This window comes from Pituophis catenifer, unplaced genomic scaffold (assembly GCF_029215685.1).
Source record: "Pituophis catenifer annectens isolate HBS135680 unplaced genomic scaffold, rPitCat1.0.hap2 SCAF_14, whole genome shotgun sequence".
NCBI classification, from domain to species: Eukaryota; Metazoa; Chordata; class Lepidosauria; order Squamata; family Colubridae; genus Pituophis; species Pituophis catenifer.
This window is the reverse complement of record NW_027256894.1, coordinates 19800235-19822635: the sequence shown is the minus strand read 5'-3', so window position 1 is coordinate 19822635 and position 22401 is coordinate 19800235. Positions and strand designations below refer to the sequence as shown.

Below are 22401 nucleotides of genomic sequence, written 5' to 3'. Positions count from 1 at the left end.
CAATTTAGTCCATATCCTCCAACGTGCTGCTGATCTTCAGTCTCCGTGTCTGGCTGAAGCAGTTGCTATACTCTATCTAAAGATAGGTTGGCCTTTCCTTTTCTCTAAATTTGGTGTTATACACGTCTAGTTGTTAGCTTTTCTTTTCTACATTTTACTGCCATTGGGGATTTTAAGCTTGACTATAATGAGGGGACCAATGGGGAATAATTTTCTCCTTAGAATCCTACTCCCCACTTCTTCAAATCAAACATGAATGGCGCCATTCTTTGCAAAGAACTATAAAACCGAATTGGTACTTTTTTTAGTGTCTTAGCTCTAGGATGCAATTCGTATCAACTGTATAACTGGAAATATTTTCAGTTTAAAGATGAGGAAGAAACAGTCATGCAACCCCAGAAGCTTTTCCAACTCTCTAGGTGCAAATTGTTGTGACTGGGTTATTTGAAGGGAAAGATTTTTATATTTACACTTTCTAGGGAAAAGTATTAGTAATCCAAAACCATTGGGCATTCTTGGAAGTGTGAGCTCATGATCATTAAACCAGACCAAATGTCTTATTAAATATGTACTTACTACAATTTTAAAGTAGTCGCTAGGGATGACCACATCTCCATTCTTTACCCACTTGACCGTTGGAGTTGGCTTTCCGCTCACACCGCATTCAAACACAATATCCATGGATTCGTGTGCATAAATATTAGCAGGCTGCTTCAGAAATGTGGGAGGCACTTCAAAGTGAGAGAAAGGTCAATGACTAATTATTGATCAAACAGAAAATGGTTTGATCAGACAATATCTTTTCATTTATATTTCAAAGATATCTAGCATTATTCTAAGATGCGTTCCATAAATTGAATGGTTATCGGTAAAGGACAAATAATTAAGCAATACAATTTTACTAAGGTTAACCTATGGGAAATTTTAAGAGTTTTTTTTCCCCAAAATTACCAAATTATACTTTAATCAAATAATTTATGAGAAGCAAAGGCGAGCTTTACAGCTTACTTTCATATTGCCTGTCATTGGCAACTATCTTGTGAAATCCCAGTTAAAGCTTTCAGCAATATTTTTTATATCAATTAAGCAGATCAAAATCAAATGTCCTGCTTTAATGAGTGTAACACAATTCTGAGTGTCTAAGTTCAAGCACATGCTCAAACCTCACCCACAAATGACCTTTTCTGAATGGCAAAGGGAATAATTCTGTTTTCTATAAAATAAGTGAGGCACATCTGTGATGTTTTAGTCAGCAACACCAGAACTGATTCAAATAAATAGATCTGAAATATATTCTAACCATGAATGCTTAGAATTGTACTATTGGAACTGTACACAGTAATGTATATCAATACATCTGCCTTTAGTCTCTACAAGCCCCATTACCTTTCATAACTTAATAATTTGCCATTCCAGAGTCAAAAAAAGATATTTTTAAAAACATCCCCTTCACTTTTAGCCAAATGAATTTTAATTTTAATTATAAGACCAATGATTTCAGATAAGTGCCAGAAGAAACACAAAATTTCCCACTGTTGAGAATTTAAAAGTGGGAAGAGCAAATAAAATGCTGCCAGTGTAGCAGATATAATCTTCTAAAAGTGGAAAGCTTTCATAAAGCAGCAGCTGGCAGAAAGCTTTGTTAATACATTATAAATCAGTTTTTAAGAAATCCTAGCTGAAATCTAAAAGCTATCAAATACAATTCTCTTGAGTATCAATATCACTATCACAGATACTTTATGTATATACATATCAACTACTCAGGGATTTAGTTTGGTCCCACAGGATTTGATGGGAAGCTCTTACTGAAGAAGCAATTTTAAACAAAGATTCAATCACTAATATCTTGGTTTTAAGTTTCATAATGCTTCTTCATAAAAGTAAAAACAAAGCATTTCATTATTTCTAAATGATGTCTGTAAAGAATTAAAACAAAGAAGAGGACTGTTGATGAACAATGTTACTTTGTGTATGCATTTGTCAATACTTCCATCTTGTAAATCTTTTAAAGTCCAGAACAATTTATAACATAGCAAGGATGCTTTTGAAAATAATTCTGCCACTAGACACTCCAAGATTTCCCAGGTATCAAAAAAAAAAAAAAAAAAAAAAAAGGCAGAGAAATCACCTACGTGTGATATCAAGGCTTTTATTTTATTTCATTTAATGAATGAGAGCAATAGCAACTTCTAAATTCACACACACACACGGAATTCAATCCCATTTTTTAGCACTGAGATATTATTTAAATCAGCCTATATACTCTGGCTACAGGAGTAATCTGGGATGCTATCAGTTTATTTACATTTTTTCAAATGTTCATTTTAAATCTTCATTTTAAAAGAACAAAGAGAAATTCCACTTGTTGGAATTTTTTTAACAATAATGTTTGACACGGATGAGCCAGGAACCTCAAAAACCAATGTCATTTACGTCATACCATTTTCAGGAATCTCCTGCAGAGCTAAATACGGTGGCTGACATTCCCAGCTGGAAAGTGAACTTATAACCTTGTCTTCATCTATCTGTCTCCATGTTACTTCCTGAATTACAGTGATTAAAGGGAAAACTACCTTCTGATCATTTATACAAGGGAAATCTGGTAAGTGAGATCAGATCAATTTCCTCTTCCTTAATGTACCTTTTTAATACAGAATTGAAAGCTGGAAATTTACAGAGGTCGAAAGTTGTTTGAGAGCCAGGTAGGTGTTGGCACCAGGCCAGATACCAGGCGAGTGGGAGTTTTAGTCCTGGCTTAGGTGCAAAGCCAGCTGGGTGACTTTGGGCAAGCAATCTCCTTTTATCCCTATGAAGGAAGCAATGGCAAGCCACTTCAAAAATTGTTGCCAAGGAAAATCCATGCAGACATCAGAAGACAGGACTGACTTGTAGTAAGTACATATACAGGTGAATAATATTATCCACCTGTATATGTACTACACAGTCTTTGTGTACATTTATCCAGATAATCTACCTTACTATAGAAAATAATGTGTATCTCTATTGAAGAATACAGTGCACTCTTGGGAGAGAAAGGTTCTTGTTATCTTCAAGCCACAAGGCAGCAATGTCAGCTCTGTATTTGCAAAGTAATAAATGAAGCACCTTTATCCACCTCATGCCATCTGTTTCTCCGTCTACCTACCATTGTTTCCAAGGTGGAACCTTTCCAGTGGTTTAAGCTGAGCTCTTTCCCAACTCTGTATAGAAATGTCATAAATTTAATTTGCAAAGGATCTATTATTCCATTTCTAAGCTATGATAAGACTCTTGCTCCAGTCACACTGCTTTCCCAATACCTGCTCCTAAACAAAACAATGTTTTTTTAAAAAATTCAACTGCCTCAGCTATATTAACACTATTTAAAAAAAAAAAAAGTGTATATATGCATATATATACCCTGTACAGTAAGGTCAGCTCGAGCTTCAATAGTTTCATTCCCATTATCTGCGATGCAAGTATATGTTCCTGAATCATCTTCGGTGATATCATTTATCTTCAGAGTTCCCCCAGACAGGAATAGAAATTTGTGGGAACTGTATAAAACAAGACACATAACTGGAGTGATTTTTTTTAAGTATGAGGGATTAAGATTTTTTTAAAAAAATACAAACATTTTCAATATTGGGCCAGGGGTGAAATCCAGCAGGTTCTGACAGGTTCTGGAGAACCGGTAGCGAAAATTTTGAGCAGTTCGGAGAACTGGCAAATACCACCTCTGGCTGGCCCCAGAGTGAGGTGGGAATGGGGATTTTGCAATATCCTTCCCCCAGGAGTGGGGAGGGAATGGGGATTTTGCAATATCCTTCCCCTGCCACGCCCATCAAGCCACACCCACAGAACCGGTAGTAAAAAAAATTGGATTTCACCACTTCATTGGGCTGTTGGCTTGAGCTCCGAACTTGGCACAGACGAACATAATTCAAAGCGCCCTGATGATGTCTCCTTAAATGGTGATGAAATGTTTGCAACCAAATTGCCAAGCTTGGAGTTCAAACCAACAGCCCAACTACCAACCCGAGCTACTAATATTTAAATATATTTACAACATTCTTCGGAAGCCAGAATATTTTTAACATCTTTCCTCTCAAACCATTTTAGCTCTTAAATTCAACTGAAAATATTCTGGTTGAAAATCTGCTGCATTAATTATTACAGGTGATACAAGTCAACATTGCCATAGCAACTATCCAAGGCTTAGGAATGTTTGAAGAGTTAATAATTGATACAAAAACAATAATTAAAACAAAAGCTCCAATGAACAAAGCTAAAAAGCACTGAGCTTATAATAACATATAAGAGTTGGAATACTAAGAGAGAGGGGGAAAAAAAGGGGGGGAGAATATTTCCAAAGTATATATAGTTGTGTCATCAAATACTGTATGGCTTAGAGATTGGAAAGCTGGGTAGACAGACTTATAGCCAGTGGTGGGATTCAGCTGGTTCTCTCCGGATTGGGCGAACCGGAAGCCGCAACTGGGGGAGGCTCCGCCCACCCGCCGGGACGTAATCCATGAGCACTGCGCACGCGCAGAAGGCCGTGTGCATGTGCAGATGAGGCACGTGCAAGCAAAGCGAGCGCACGCATGCGCACGCTCACATTTGCGGACCGGTAGGGAAGAGAATGCCATTGCTGCTTATAGTGCAACAAGGCATTTGATTGCATGGACCATGACAGAATGTGAAATAAAAATCAAGATATATATTAGAGATCTCTTAGGGAAAAGAGATAATAAACCTCCAAATAATGGGTTTTGGCATGTCTTTAATTTTTTAGTTTTTAGTGGATCCAGTGGTAGAGGAGCTGCTTGTGAGGACTACATTTTGAAGAAATAGAAGACTTTATTGATTGATTGATTGATTGATTGATTGATTGGTTTGATTTATATGCCGCCCTTTTCCAGAGACTCAGGGCGGCTTACAATGCATTAAGCAATAGCCTTCATACTTTTGTATATACCTGCTTAGTAGGGCTTTTTCGCCCTCCCCAAGCGGTGTTCTTTTTTATACAAAGTCAGCTTACTGCCCCCACAATCCGGGTCCTCATTTTACCTACCTCGGAGGGATGGAAGGCTGAGTCAACCTTGAGCCTGGTGAGATTTGTACTATTTAAATATTATACATATTTAGAGTCAAAGGCAGCTTTGGATCCAGCATGGCCATTCATCCAGGGCCTGACAGTTGCTCCCTAAAGTAGCTGTGCCCTTTCCTAGTCTAGCATCATGCATTTTTGAAAGAAGGTGGTCCTCCTGTTGCCATTTCAATGCTTTCTTAATTCAGAGACAAATTTGACACCTCCCCTTTCATCAACATTTTGAGGGTTATTAGGTCCCTCTTTTTAGCAGTTTCCATGATACGGGACAGTAATGGCTGGCTCTGTCTGCTACCCAGCTGTCTCCCAACAGCAACAATTTCTGTGACTTCCACACGGAACATCAGAATTAAAAACTCACTTTTCAGTAACAAGCTCTTCTTCTTTTCTTGTCCATCGGATTAGAGGGACAGGAATGCCTGAAGCAACACATGGTAAAACTGCACTCTGCCCAGTCACTTTGGTAAGGGGAAAGGGCTGTTTCAAAAAAAGCAAGCCTGAAGGAAGGTCGGATTCTGCAAATAATATCAGGAAATAGCAGGTTAAATTAAATGAAAAGGGATGGCAATATAATATTCTAACCAGTTTTTCACCTGCTTCTAATTAAACATTTAACAGCAAATTAGGATTAGAGAAATGAGCTTGAAATTGGCATAGATACTGGCCTTATCTTGCCATAGTGTCTAAAACTACACCTGTCTTGCAAAAACAGGTGTATAAAATGTTTTGTTAATATACAAGAAACCCCTTGGCAAGAAAACTGAAACCGTTAAAACAGTGTCCAGCCTTGGCAACTTTATTCCCCAGCCAGCTTGAAGTCCACAGGTCTTAAAAGGTACCAAGATTGGACATCCTTGCCCTTAGAATAAACTTTTATAAGGACTTTTAGCGGTCCCAGAGAAGCATCCATTTCAAATTAGCAACTTTGAATACCAAGTTTCTGACACCCCTTGAACAACCCTATTCATGATGCACAAGAAAGAACCAGGAGAGGGAAACCCTCAGCGCAGGTGCCTGTACCTGGAAGAACTTTAATCTCTGCTTCGTCGCTGTATTTGGGAGACCCCCCAATTTCGATAACACAACAGTAAGTTCCGGCATCCTCATCTGTAGCATTGCTGACAATTAAAGTTCCACTTGGCAACTTGAGGACACGATCGTCCAGAAAGAGGGGCTGATGATCCAGCTCCCACCTGACGAACGGTGCTAAATCAACATTAACTTCACAGTTAAGAACTATGGGGTTTCCTCTATGGACAGATGCAGACTCTGGCTGGGTAATGAATCTTGGAAGCCCTAAAGACAACAGAAATGAAAAAAAAAAACCAAACAAATAAACAAACAATGCAAGTACATTCCTACATCTTTTGTTGTGCCCTGAGACGTTCTAATAGTATTTTGAGCTAGCATTCTTTTACGCATAAAAAGATTCATAAATTCATTGTCCAGGTGTTTTGTGAACATGGGGAGTGCAAGTTGTTATTACAGATTCTAGTTTATCTCTGAGAAATTTCTTTTGAATGCCATAACCAATAATGAGAGAGTAGAAACTGTTATCATACAGCTGCTTCATGTCACATATTTAATTAAATTAGAGCCTAATTGGAACCACATTTTAAAATCAGGTGGGTGAAAGTAGCATGTCAGATGAATAGTTATGTACAGCTAAAAAAATTCATGAACTAAAAAGAAAAACATAAAAAGAAAAGCCGTGATAAAATATAAAAGAATGACCTTGGGCCAGTCACTCTCTGAGCCCTAGGAAACAAGCAATGGCAAACATTTCCCCAAAACCCTGGCAAGAAAATTGCAGAGACTAGAACAGGAAGTAGCCAGGAGTTAACACTGACTTAAAAGGACAAAAACAAGTCACTAACACAAGTATTTACAACACAAGTACTTATTCCACTAGCGAGTCCATAAACAGCAACAGCATAAAATATAGAATCTGCATAGCTGCCATCCCATAATTATTATAGTAGTATCCCAGGGAAAGTTTATTACATGTCACGCCTATTACTTCTAATGTTATAAAAATGCAAACATTTAGATCAGTGGTCTAGAACAACTAATGCTGAAAAAAAACTCTATAGCCTGCCTAAATGTGAAACAACTCCTACCTCTGAGTATATTTCATCATAGATTGTACATTTTCCAGTTCTGTTAACGATTTTTTTACCTGAAGCTCTACATTGTTTTGCTTAAAAAAACATAGTTGGCACATTTTAAAAAATAGGAATATAAAAAAAAAGTAATAAGACTTCCCAATGGCTAACGAGTGGGAAAGTTAAGGAAAGAGACAGAGGGGCTTAATTCTGGCTGCACAAGAACAAATGTATACAAAGTCAACACTGAGAAAACAGCAACAGACAGCAACTGTTGCCCTCTGCAAAGAAGGAAAGAGTCGATCACCTAGTTAATTGCTGCAGGAAGATCACACAGACTGATTACAAGCAGCAGCATAAGAAAGAGGCAACAATGGTGCATTGGAAGATCTGCAAGAAACACCATTTGCCTGCAAGCAAGAAGTAGTGGGGCCACAAAAAAAGAGACAATCATAGAAAATGAAGAAGCTAAAGTATTTTGGAACTTTGGAATTCAGACAAACAAGCAGCTGCTACAGAATACTCCCAAATAAACAACTGTTGATTAAAAAAAGACAAAGAAATCTGACAGTACTTGGAGGCAGCAGAATAGAAAAGAATATCACAAAATACAAAGACCTGCAAACAGAGATAGAAAAACTGTAGCAAAAGAAAGCACAGATAGTACCAATAGTCATAGGCATCTTGGATGCAAATCCTGAAACATCTGGAGCAACATCAGGACTGATAAAATCACCATCAATCAACAATAAAAAGCAGCTTTACTTGCAACAGCTTACATCTTCTGATGAGACTTTTAACACCACCGAACAACAACATCTCAAGTCCCTGGGAAGGATTTGATAGGTGAATAAAAATGTCAAATCTAGCCTAAACATCTGGCAGCCAACATCAGTGCAACCAACCATACTAACGCTATACTTTTTTCTAAACCATGAGAAATGAAAGAGGAAAATATAATGGCAAATGGTGATCAAAGTAACAATTCACCTAGGTGGAAAAAGCTTTTTAATGCCTTAAACCAGTTCACGGTTAATCATTCTTTCAAAATGTTTAATGTACTATAAAAATAATTTTGGCTGCACAAATTCGCTGAGAAGCAATATATTCAATTAAAACATATTCTGACTGTTTAATCTGAAGCTGATAAATTAGCAGTTTCTAAAACTCCCAAATTATTTGACTGAGAAATGTTTGTTTGACTGGAAGATATCAAAGCTCACAAAGTAATGAGGAAAATAATAAAATGAAGGTTCATTGCTTTCACTCCCCATTAAAGAAAAGGAGGCTCTTGATTTTCCTGACAGCATCAACAAATCAGAGAATAGTAACAATGATCTCATGAGATAGTAAAAGGTAAAGGTAAAGGTTCCCCTCACACATATGTGCTAGTCGTTCCCAACTCTAAGGGGTGGTGCTCATCTTTTCAAAGCTGAAGAGCCAGCGCTGTCTGAAGACGTCTCCATGGTCATGTGGCCAGCATGACTCAATGCCAAAGGCGCACGGAACACTGTTACTTTGCCACCAAAAGTGGTCCCTATTTTTCTACTTGCATTTTTTACGAGCTTTCAAACTGCTAGGTTAGCAGAAGCTTGGACAAGTAACAGGAGCTCACCCCATTACGTGGCACTAGGGATTCAAACCGCTGAACTGCTGACCTTTCGATCGACAAGCTCAGCATCTTAGCCACTGGGCCACTGCATCCCCATGAGATAGATCATCTCCCAAATTAAATGAGAATCTTGGCTATCAGAAGGGCTGGAGACCACACTTCCATCTTGCCAGTACCAAATATTACCCCGTTTTCCCAAAAATAAGACATCCTCTGATAATAAGCCCAATCGGGCTTTTGAGTGCATGCGCTAAAGAAAGCCCCCCCGCCCTTGAAAATAAGCCCTCCCTGAAAATATTTAAACACATGCGCAGCCGGTCCCCACCATCTCCTCTGGTTTCCTCCACGTGCCCCAAAATAATAAGACCTTCCCAAAAATAAGGCCAAGCTCTTATTTCGGGGTTCAAAAAAATGTAAGACAGAGTCTTATTTTCAGGGAAACACGGTATTTTACTAGTGGTGGTTGGGAAAGTGCTGTGCACTACACTCAAACACAAGGAATTCAGTAATGATAGCAGGCAGGAAAACCCCTGAAGAGGAAAAATGCTATAGCTGCTTCATGTGGAAAAGTCTGAGGCAGTGCCCACCCAACCTTTCATTGTTCTCTATTTCACTTTAATTTTTTTTTTAAAAAAAATCAGGAAATGACCTCTATAGAGTGGGGAGGAAATGGTGGAATCAGGAATCACATACTAGGTTATTTAGCTATTTAGTGTGTACTTCTAATTAACCTCAATATGAATAAATCAAAATGATATATAATATAAAACAGACCTAATCCTCGGTTTATGACAAGTGAGCCCACTATTTTGGCTATAAGTTGTAGTGGTTGTAAGTTGAGACACCAGGTGACTGGACTTGATTTTAAGACTAGGAGGCAACCCCCACACAATTTACTATAAATTTAAGATTATCACTAACACTTGCCCTAAAGTTAACCCTCTAAAGCAGTGTTTCTCAACCATGACAACTAGATATGTCAACTTCAACTCCCAGAATTCCCCCGTCAGCCATTCTCCATGCTGGCTGGGGTATTCTGGGAGTTGAGGTTCCACACAACTTAAAGTTGCCAAGGTTGAGAAATACTGCCCTATGCTTCAAAGTAAGAAGTGGTCTCTGAGGACCGCCCTTTTTAAAAAATAGACATTACTTTTTTGCGAGACTGCCTTCTCAGCCTATTTCTCCTGCAGTACACAATATGCATTTATTTCTGCAGAAACATTAACCTCAGATTTGGAAATCTGCGCAATAGCTATCCAAATAAGGTTTTCACCTGCAACTGTAAGTTTAGCTGTCCTGCTTACGATGGTGCCAAGACTCTCCACGGTTGCCACACACTGATAATGACCTTCATCAGGTTTATTGTGCTTGGAATGGACAATGCTGTTGATTAACAAAGATCCATCTGGTAGCAATTGCCGGCGGTCATCTGATACCAAGTTCAAGAAAGTCCCGTCCTTTCTCCATTCAATTTTTGGAGGTGATTCACAATATGCTGAACAGTTCAGTACAACAGAAGAAGCTCTAACTGACAGAGTGTCCACTGGTTCTACTAGGAAATAAAACGGAGTAGAAGTTCTCACTGTAGGTTCTATAAGAGAAAGAGAGATGGAAAAATAGTATTATTTAGGGCATTCCAAATATATTATGCAGAAATCTTATATTATTATGGATATAAAAAAAGACTTTCACTGCTCCAAAAGCTACCTTCCATGTGTATCATACTAAAAAAAAATCCTCAAGCTTCTTACACAAAGAAGTCTAGATTAGCAGAAGAAACCATAATTAATAGTCCGAAGAATGATTTTTGCAACCTGGCAGGCAAATAGTAGAGAAGAGTAGGAAAAAGCAGTAGCAGCTTCTGGGCATTTAAAACAAAGCCTCTGGTTATTCTCCCTTTTCGAGGATGGAACAAGTATCCCACAGAAGCCTTACCTTCAGCTGATTTCGGTATACATTGCCCCATATTCTTAAAAAAGAGAGAGCGAGCAACAGTGCGTGCCACTAGAAAATATATGACCCCATAATTAGCATGCCCATCTTGTAATATGTCATTCTCAAATATTAATAGAAACCCTGACCTCTATCAATACAATTTTAAATTAAAAAAGGAGAGAAAAAATTCAGATCATGGCTTCTGGGATTCTTTCCAACCATTTTATCAGAATTGGCCACAGGAGGCATCTATATTCTCTTCTATCTGACCGAGTGTACTAATCTGTTGCATCTCTGATATACAGTGGAAACCACAGGGCTAGTGGCGTATGCTTTATTACAGATCACATGACCAGAGGAAAGGTGGGCTTGGAATGGAACAATCAGCAACATTTTGAGCACCTAGCCAACTATTCTATCACTGGGATTCACCGAGATTTTTTAATGGAATGTTTTTTCTCCACAATTTTCAAAGATCCAGTCCATTATTAAGCTCAGTGTGTTGCTTGCCAGATTCTCCAGTTCTGTTCACTTTGCAGATAATTACCGGTATCCTGTGAATCAACCGGGGGGGGGGGGGGCTTTACACCATTTATTTCCCAATATTCCAATGGAATTGAAAGAATAAAAATGAAGAGCAATTGTGCATAAAGCCTTTAATTAAATTATGCAAGACTATGCTGCTGTGTTAATTTTTTAGCCAATAGTATCTTCCCTTCCTTGTAATATCATTGATCCAAATGAAAATGTATTTTGTTTCTCCAATATTTTGATACAGTAACTGTGGCATCTAACAACAAAAATTGAATTTGGTCTTTTATGTATCAATGAACTCAATGCAGGTCCTAATGCGGTTTTCCTATAAACACATCTTACAATAACTACAGGATTTAGAACTTAATATTTCATATTCCATAAGAAGGATTTCTTGAAAACTTTTAGAAATTATTTTGCATCTTGGGGAAGATCTTAAGAGTGGGGAAAACCCTTAACGTAAAAAAAGAGATTCCCCAGCCAGATACGTTTCTCCCAAATCATAGGCTCTTGCAAGTACAGCATTAAGCTAGGCAGCAGAATTAAAGCACTGTAACAAATAGAACAAGAAGCAGGACAAAGGAACACTTTGTGAAGTCTTACTTATCTCTTTGTTCTCCTTGTGCATTAAAGTAACATCACAGCCACTAGATGGCATCCAAACCAACAAAATAAATGCCCAAGGGTGCTCAAAATTAAAATCTTGCACTGCTGTAGGACTGCTCTTTACGGGCAAAGTGTCAGATGCTCACTTCTGGTATAGTTATATAATTTCAGAGGTTAGACCAAGATATTTTTATTACAATGCTGAAGCCCACCTTCTAAAGATTATTACATTTACACATAAAATTTCCTGTTTCCTAAATGTGTATTGACAAGATACAGAAGAGAAAAGAAATAATATAGCCAACATATCTAACCCTTAAAATAAGGCTCGAGCTGAACAATAACTTAGAATGTATTAAAATGTTGATGTCTTATATACTAAGGAAGTCAACTCTTGGTTCTTCAAGGTCAATATTGAACCCTTGCCAAGGCAACCAACCTTGGGGTTCCAGCAGAGTTCCTTCTCAATTACTAACAAAACTTTAGGGATATTTAGCTTACATTATTAAGCTATTCCTATTGCCTGGGAAGGGGCATCCTATGTTGTTGTTTTAAAAAAAACTGTTCAGCAAATAGGTGCTCCCTCCCATTGCAGTCAGAACTACATGCATGCCACCTAATAACAAAAGCAACAAGGATGAAGTGTGTGTGTGTGTGTGTGTGTGTGTGTGTGTGTGTGTGTGTGTGAAAATTTCATCAAAACTCTTCAACTGGAAAAAGGCTTTGCTTTTTAAGGATATATACATCCTGGCAAATGTAGGCCTTAATTGCCAATTGGAGACAAGCGCATAAAATAAAATGTCAGAAATGGAGACAATATTCTAATAGGTTTGTCTTAAAGCTTATTAAAAGTGGAAACAAAATGTGTTCCAGACCCCCAGCCAGTGTGGAGCTGGGGAGAGGGAGGTTTCTGTACTGAGTCATCCACCTTTCCCTATAAGGGAGAAGAGGTTGGGGGAAGCAGCTGGCATTCCGCCTGCTGCTCTAAAAGTAGCTCCTTGTGACTGTGGCAAAGGCAGGCCACACTCCAAAATTGTTTCCGTAAATCGTGATCTGGATTTTAGCAAGTTTGATCAATGCTAGCACTGGATTCCAATTCCACAACCAATTTATATATAGGAAATTGATTCACCGGACTCTCAAATGTCCAGTTGATTTAGATCCCCTTTAACCATTCAACACAACTTTCTGATTTGAAAGTTGAGCTGATTCAACAATGTAACTGAATCTGCTTTGACCAGAATCACCAAATTTGAAGTTTTGCACAGCCCTATTTACTCAAAAAATTGAATTTACCTCCCCAATGCATTCTTTCACTTTTTTTGATATGACATGAAAGGATAGCTGAAATACACAAATAGTGGCTGGATATATTGCACTTACTCCTTGCCTATTGCATTGGTTGGCCAGTTGTTTCCGAGTACAATCCAAGGTGCTGATTTTGATCTTTAAAGGCCTATTTACATTTACAAAGTCCTGAATAATCTTGACACCTCCTATCTGCAGGCCTGATTATACCTATGAACCTGCAGAGAGATAAGAGAAGGCCTCATTCACTGGCTTATCATGTGTCTTACTAGACAATAAAGTTCTCTCAGCAGCAATCCCTTTCCCTTGCAATTTCCTCTCATTGCTTTTTAAAGACACATTTTTTCCCAATCTGCATTTGGCACTTTAAAAAGATGATAATAAATGAAACCAGCTTTTTAAACATAATTTCAGTATAATTACTTCTGTGTAAGAAGAATCTCATGGGCTATCTTGGGAGGCAATTTTTCCTGCAGCAGATTTCAAATCTCCAAATTGATTAAACAAAATGAAATTAGTTGGCAGTTTTGTGCGACACTTCTGGAACCAGACACAGTATTTCTGCCTGCATCTACAACTGACTGCAAAGTACATTCCGAATGCACATTTAGAGGTGTAGATTTGTTCCCTTTTCACTGAGCTATATAGAGCGAGCAAGCAACATATCACTTCGCAACAAATTCATTTCAAGGTATCTTTCTCTTCCCATTGTTTTGCATGTAGGGTTGCTTGCCTAGTCTTGCTACAAAGGAGGACAGCTTATTCAAACTGTTTACATATTGTCAACACCTCATGCATCTACATCAGTCAACTTTCAGTATGTAACTCTTGCAATGTTTACTGAAGGTCACTGACATCAATCCAGTCCTTTGACAGACAGGCACAGCACTGAGAGAGTCCTAAGAGCATGGACTCGGCTGAAGGAATTTGCCTTGTCGAATACAAATAATTAGCACGATGATTTTAATCTCTGTTATGATCTACATAGAATGAGGAAATATATCTCAATTTCTAGATGACAATCAAAAGGGGAAAAATATTAAAATACAAGAACCCGGCTGGAACAATTGAAGTTTTTAAGGAAAGCAAAGGATCTACTGCAGCCAATCAGTTAAAGTACAGCAAACAGAATTTCATTAGTTGTCCTTTTTGCTGTTGTTTCCCAATAACTGATACTAAATAAATACTGCTGTATTGATTATGTCACTATGATGATTAATAATTTTGATTGATTCATCCTTCATCTCTTTTAAAGGGGGATTTAAATATTTCAGGATAGTGATAATCACTGTAAGTTATCACAGCATATTTCATGACTTTAACTATGCAATTTCTTTCAAAACTTAAAGAGTTTTGTAGAAGTGTAGAATATTTCAAATGTGCCACATACAATATATACACCCATATATTCCTATCACAACAAAGGTAATTAGTATATGTATTTCCTAATTAGTCATTGCCAACACTAACCCCCCCATCCATTATTATTAAATTCTTCCTGGATTTTAATTATTCTGGATCAATATGGTGCATGTTAGAGAAATGATCATAAGAATTAATTTGCTCCATAAGGCAATGTTAATCTTGATCTAATGCAATGAAATCAATCTTATTTATAGTCTCTTGTTGGCCAGATAAAGTCTTCTATAATAACAGGAATCACTTCTCCTGGCAATAAATTTTATGCTAATTATGTATAGTAGATAACACCTTGCATCTGTCCTGTGCCACTTCTAATTGATAGGTAAGAGCGCCAAGGTCTAATACTGCAGGGAAATTTCTCTATTTATTTTGATTATTTCTAAATTTATAAACTTATTAAATTATATGTACTCATTTCTGTAAAAAAAAAAATCATAGGGAAAATGATACGTCATTTTAACCGTTATTTTTTCCTATATTTTCCCTCATTTGTTATTAATTTGGTGATTAAGTTAAAAATAAAATTAATTTGGTATTCAGGCTGCTTTATATATTTATATAACTGCACCATAATTAACTGTTTTGTTTATAGCTCTATTCTTAGCACTAAGTAATTGGACACAGCTTAGAGGTAAGTCAGATGCTTTTGGCTGCAAAAATTTTTCCTTTGCAGAATCACCATTATTCAATACCCGAATCCCCAAATTCTACTTTCCACAAATTCATGGCTAAAGTTATATTGATAGATCTAATTTTCTATATCGCCAGATATTTTGATTATGCAGGAAACTGTATGTTAATTATTTGTAACAGAATATTTTCAGCAAAATAAGAAATACAACTCTTGTTAATCATTTTCCTGTAACATAGTAACCTTTCTCATGATATTTACAAAACAGTCGAAAATTCCCAGAAGAACCTGAAAGAATGCCCAACTGCAGCAAATCCAGTGCCAACAATCTACTATAGTTTCATGACTGGAATGGAAGCACATTCTAATCTAAAACATCAATTAAACTAGGGCTATACTTTTGGATCTAGTGTTAGAAAGAAAGCTACAATCCTTATAAAAATGTGCACTAATTAGGAGTTTAACTGAGATTTAATTATACATTTAATAATTTTGGCCCTCCTTGCTTACCATCTGTGGGAGACAGGCAAGGCAAGCTGTGTGTCTCAGAATGAAGGAAAGGAGAGCATGTGACAGAAGCAAACCAACCAAGCAGGCACTATTGTTACGGATCAGAAGAAGAAAGGAGAAATTAAATGTTCTTTTTGTACTTATAAAAAGTAGATGTATCATCTGACCGTTGTTTAGAACTACTGTAGTAGTAAGAGATTTCAGTAGAGCTGCATGCTTGTGTGTGATTCTGTGTGTGATGGGAAAAATACAAAAAAGAGAGAATACAAAAAAAAAAAGTTTTTTTTGTGTGTGTCTTTCCTTTTCTATGAAAAATAATTAGTAGTTTGCATTAAATAGTTCTCATGACTCTTTCACATTGTTTTAATTGGCAAAGTAAAAGGCACAGAAGACATGTATGTGGCTTTTGGTTTGGGAGGGTTGCTGTTTTAACCAGGGGTGAGTTATATGTTGTGGTGATGGCTTTAATCTTCATACACTGCCCAAAGTCAATGCAGTTGGATAGAAGACTCTATAAATATAAATAAATGTATGCCCTGCATATTAAATAACAGCATAATGTCTTGTTTGCTGATTGTAGGCATCTATAAATATTATCACATGAAAATGACCAAACGTGTCCTATGAACATAACCCCTATAATTTGTGCACTTGCTTGATACTGGACACAAGTGTATTAGTGATGGACTAATCATGACTCAAATTTCCTTATTTGCCCCTTTGCTTCCCTTATGGATGCTTACATTGCTATCATCACATAATCGTATTAAAGTTATGTCCATGCCATACCGGAGAACATAATGCCACAGTCGGAATGTAGGCAATAGGTCTGTGAAATGATTCTGATTCAGGAAGAAAAGGTTACTTGTTGCATGCTTGGATGCACACATCACACCTGCTGGCAATTCATTATAGAAGAGACACGTTTCAGGAGATGCCAACTGGCCTAATTTGGGTCCACGTGTGCTTTAAATCACCTTCTCCCGTTTGGATCGAGGACCCTCCCAATAGCTCCTAAAAGACAAAACTAAACTGTTCGTGTAGTTAATACTGGCATTTTCACAGGCCTTGACTTGTTCTGCTTGGACGAGTTTCCTTTCCCCACCCACTTCTTCAGTGACATAATTAAAAGCTGCTTAACTCCATTGCAATCTTAGGGAAAGATGAGGGAGATGGTTCATCAACATTTATTTGAATTAGATAACCCAGCGCCCTCAAGATGTTCTAGATTGTTTTACTAAACCTTACAGAAACCTTGAGAACTAGTTATGAGGGCTGAAGAGAAGAACATGCAAGTATTTTGAGCTTATTTACTATTTCATTAAAACAACATTTCTTGTCTTCGGAAGCTGAAGCAACTTAATGCATGCAATTGCAATTTAACTTTTAAAGCCTGAATTTTCCCTAAATGGGGTACAGAAAGTGCTTTCAAAGTTCCAAAAGTAGTACTAAGCCAGGAGAACTCAATGTGTTCAACATGACAAGACTTTCACTGAAACAGACTTTAGTGCAGAGAATGGCACTGAACCATTACCACTTAGATATATTTCTGCCTTATTTCAGTAAAAGCTGAATTTAATGGAATTTTGGGGGGAAAGAATGTCTGTTAAAACTGAGCGTCTGTTAAATCTGAATTTACATCACTGACACAATTTATGTCATTCATTTGATTACCCAATTAAGATTTTCATTTGTTTGTTTTAGTTGGTCTATTTAATTATAAAAATGAGGCAAATGATATCAAAACATTAATCATGTAATTTATTCAAAATGAAACCAATGGAGCCAAATGACATAACTTGCATCAATGGTCCAGACTGCTAAGGTAAGAAGAAAAACATCTGATCCATCCAAAATAAAAAAATGATCTGTTTTGTTCAAAATCTGCTGAATGCCTGTCCAGAAAACTGAGGATTTATTGTATGACAAATTAAATTGGCATCTGTCTTTGCAACAAACTATACTTTTATGACCTAAGTTGTCAACTTGAAGCTTTTTGTGTGTTAGTGGAAGGAGGGAAGATGTAGATCTGTGCCTTTACTGAAAGAACAAACTGAGGAAATACATTTTTTTCTTTTTGGCAGAGCAAGGAGGAACAGCTTAACCAAAGCCATCTGAGAGCCTTTGTGAAGGGTTTCTGAATATGAAGGAAAAAAATAAAGAAATAATGCTTTCAGAACAATTTTCTTCCACTGGAACATGTACAGAATGGCAAGATTTCAGAGAAGGATAGTGTTCAAGCTCTGTTTTTCATCTGGCTAACTAGAGGAGAAATAATGAAGTCCTTGGCAATCACAAACAACACATAGCAAAGGATGTCATTCAAGCCACTGAATGTATCTTGTTTTGGAAAGCTATTTCTTAAGGTAAAGGTTAACAGCACAGACAAAGCTGTGTGAAGGGAAGAAGAACATGCTTGACGTTTAATTTTGTTCCAAAGGCACTCTTGTTGCATAGAATAAAATTCAACAACCCCTTTACATCAAGCGCAAAGTAATACTCGCAGAAACGAAAATGACTTCATGAGTTTGACATAAATCTCTGATATTATTGTTCTTTCCATGCAAATCGAGACCTTGGAAAAGTCATTTGCACCTGGAGTATTTATGCATTTTAATTTCTTAAATTATGAATATTGCTATGTTAAAAATGTTAAACATGACTGAATCTTGGATAGCAACTTACCTAGCAATGTAACTCAGAGCCTAATTCAGTGTTTTATTGTTTCAGTTTTATGTACTTAAGAGCAGCAATAAGCAACAAATGATCATTTGTTAAATTAACACTTTATTGATACTCATTTTTTTCTTATGAACCAACAATATATTTTCCTTCATGCATAACCTGAAAAATAGCTGCATACAACTACTAGTTAATACTACAACTTACCTTGGAACCTTTTAAGTATTGCTGCAGTGCACTTTTTACGTTGATCCTGTTTTAAATTCTGAATCTAGAGTTATAATGGATCTTTGATAATATATTTTCAAAGTGTATTGCACAAGAAGCTTTTTATACAAGATTTCTTCTTCAGAAAGCATGGTATGGATGGGCAGTTGATTCTATTTCATTCCTCTTACTCTCCCTACCATTTTTAAAAACTAAAGAATTGAATTACAAAGCATTCAAAATTAGTTTCAATACAGTTCATTTGATATTCAGTTCAAGGCTGGCATTTACCTACTGTAGTAGTATATGGTATCTGCCTAGGCAGTGTTTCTCAACCTTGGCAAGTTGAAGTTAGGTGGACTTCAACTCCCAGAATTCCCCAGCTGGCGGATTCTGGGAATTGAAGTCCACACATCTTCAACTTGCCAAGGCTGAAAAACGCTGGGTAGGGCTACAGACGGCCAACATATCTCTCCCCTGACATTAGTCAGGCACATATTATTTCATCTGCTGAAAACCTGCCTCTTCACCCAGGCCATCTCTTTGTGAATGTTTATTTTCTTTCCTTTCTCCACTGTTGTTTTTAAAGTAAACAGGCTTTCTTTAATATTATTTTTAATTACCATTTTTTATTGGTATGTTTATTTTGTAAATCACTTTGAGAAGTTTGTGTATACAAAACAATATAACATACAGTACGTTAATAAAAAATACTCTACACATTTCCTCTTCCCATAAAATTAAATTCCCCTGTAAGTATAGCAAATATTTATGTCCACTATTTTCTTTGTTGATTAGCATTCTAGCACTTGCCACATAACTCTGCATGTAGTGTTTGCTTTGCCTGCTTTCTTCTTTTTGTACTGCAGCCATGGAAAAAAAAATCTCCATTGAAGATGCATTAATTCCTAAACATAGAAAATGAACATCACATGAATAATGAATTAGAAATTTTTGCTACATGTCAGCAGCTTTGTAGGAGGAAGCAATATTTATGAAGTCCCTTAGGACAATAAGAAGTTAAAAATGGAAAAGAAACACACACTAACATTAATGCCGCAAGAAAAAAAAGTTTGAGAATTAGTAGTAACATACCAGGGAGAGGGAGAAATATATTATACAGGCACATTTAGAAACAAACTACAGATGTTGTGTAATCAATATAGCTTAAAATACATTCCCCCACACTAAATGAAGCTCCAGAAGATACAATCTATAACAGGAGAGTGAGGATAGGGCAACATATGGTTTTACTCAGTGCTTTGGGGGAAAATCCATTACAATACAGGTCCTATCTATTTCCCCTTCGCACTTGTTGCAGCTACTGTCAGTTCTGTCTCTGCAGAAGCCAGAGAACTTATACATAAGAGGACAATATGGTCACCATGCTTTGCAGGAAGAAGAACTTGCATGAAAATTGAAGGCTAACAAGTGTAAGAGTAATAGGGAGGAAGAGGGCAAGCAAGGAAAGGAATTGAGAGGTGAGGGGCTTCAATCTACCTTCACCTGCAATTTCAAATGCATTAAAATGTCCAAGTGATAAAAAAAAAAAACTTGCTTTCTTCTTCTTTCCAACAACCTTGGTGAGGTAGAGAATGCTGGAATGAGGTTGGGTATGATGGAGGGAGGGGATGAGGTAGCCTTCAGAGAGAAAAAGATGTCCAATCCTGATCTATGTGACACAGGCACATCGATCACTAGATGATAGCCTGGAACAGGAGAATAGGGGGCCATCCAACCCGCGCAACTAACAAATTCCAACCCTTCTAAGTTAGAAAGCTAGGCCATCCGTCATCATAGTCATAATGCTGAAGTGGCAGTTCCCGATGGGTGGAGTAAATAAGATGGTAGGAAGAAATCAATACTAACATAATTCCTTCATCCTATAATTATTTTTGCAATCCCTGTGAAAACATTTCCAAGCGTTGAACAACATTCAGATAAACAAGGAAAATTGAAACATTAGATTTGTTCTTCCAGTACTGTAAAGAATGAATTTGCAGCACTATGAAGTCCAGGAACTTTGGCTTATTTTACCAGTAAGTATTTTATAATTTGCCAATGAATCAAAGCCTTTTCAAAACAGATATTTCCACTCCACATGTATCCAATTAGGCTTAAAAATAGTTCAACAAAAAGTTGTTTGACCTAAAATTATGATGTAATTGCTTCCAAACTGACCCAAGTTTTTAGTAACAATAGCTACTGAACTCAAAGAAACTTTGACTTCATATTTCCCAAAAAGTTTGTGCTCATGTGGGAAAGGATTTTCTTTTGCCATTAATTCTCTCTATCAGGAGAAATATGGGCAGTTAACTATCGACATTCTAAAGAAACATGCAGTACTCAGAACCCCCTGAAACCACATCAACAATAAATGAAGAAGCAGTTTGCTATTGATGTTCTACAGTAGACAAAAAAAAAAGATGGGTAAATCATAAAATAGACAGGATATACCTATAGAAGGCCTCTTAAGATCTTTTAAAATCCCATTGTCCCTGTGGAATATCTATAGTCTTTTAAAAGTCTATGGAGATTCTCAGTCATCCAGGTCATGGTTGTCCCAAAGGTGCTTTTTTCAAGAGGAAACTGGGCTTTCTGTTTTTTCTTTGAAGATGTTTCCCTTCTGAACTTATAGTCTTTTAAAAGCACCTATAACCATGATGGCGAACTTATGGCACACGTGCCAGAAGTGGCACACAGAGACATCTCTCTGGGCACGCGAGCCGTCGCCCGTTGCTCTTCCAGGTTCCGGCGTGCCGACCAGCTGGTTTTCACACTTGGTGCCGAAAAGGTTCGCCAACACTGTCCTATAAGAACCATGGGATATTTGAGGAACTTACTCGTCCCAATTATGTCAACTTGTCCCATAAGGACTAGCAGGAAGGGTCAAGACTCCAGGTGTTGACTTTAGGGAGAGCCATCTGGTGGGGCCCAGGAATACAGCCTCTTCTGGAGTTGCATCCACTCCTTGGAGCTTCAATCCCCCGGAAATTAGATTGGACCTTATCAGCCTTTTACAAGACCTCAAAGACATGGCTATGGGACCAGCCTTGGGATCCAGATTTATGTGTGAGCAACTGTGAGGGCTGTGCTGAGTTGTGTTGTATTTTTAATCTCAGCTATGGGTTTCTTGATTGTTTTGTTTTTAATTATTGTTAGCTTCTCAGGGAGGGAGGGAAGGAGGGAGGGAGGGAGGGAGGGAGGAAAGGAAAGGTTTCTCCTCCAAGTTAAACTCTTACAACTGGGAGGAGGGGAGAGAATTGCTGTATTTGCATGCATGTTTTGTTGACAAGTAAAATTGATTGATTAGAATTAAAATGGTCAGAATTGCTTATAACAAATAGTTATAAAATAGGGTGGCATTAAAGAGGTAGCAATAGGACATGATAACCTTGTTGCACGCTGTTGCTGCTTCCTTAATTGAAATGCCTATTCTTTCTAGGGCTATATGGCTACTATGCAACTTCAGGAAAAAGTGCAGCTTTTAAGGAGCCACCAACAAATACAATGAGTGAAATTATATTTAAGTTATAATAATTCTAGGAATTCATTTATTAGCATTTTAGGTAAACATACTGATATGAATAGGATTGTCCAAATAGGGTGCTTGTCTTCCTAAATGTCAACTTATGATTAAAACAATTTATAAACAATATATATACATGAGAGCCATTCCATTCAAAGCTGTTAAGGAGCACTGCGTGCCAACAATCAATCTCTATTCAAATGATAATTAAAAGACTAATAAAGT

General features: G+C 37.2%; 1 protein-coding gene across 2 annotated transcripts in view; it reads right to left on the bottom strand.

The window, feature by feature from the left end:
* NEO1 (neogenin 1) overlaps positions 1 to 22401 on the bottom strand; it is a 60993-nt gene that overhangs the window by 24666 nt on the left and 13926 nt on the right. For both annotated transcript variants that reach the window (XM_070953929.1, XM_070953930.1), the window contains exons 2-6: positions 10086 to 10403; positions 6116 to 6391; positions 5457 to 5610; positions 3403 to 3539; positions 577 to 731 (exon numbers count right to left, since the gene is read on the bottom strand). In XM_070953929.1, the coding sequence (XP_070810030.1) occupies positions 577 to 731; positions 3403 to 3539; positions 5457 to 5610; positions 6116 to 6391; positions 10086 to 10403 (1040 nt within the window). The remainder of the gene's footprint in view (positions 1 to 576; positions 732 to 3402; positions 3540 to 5456; positions 5611 to 6115; positions 6392 to 10085; positions 10404 to 22401) is intronic.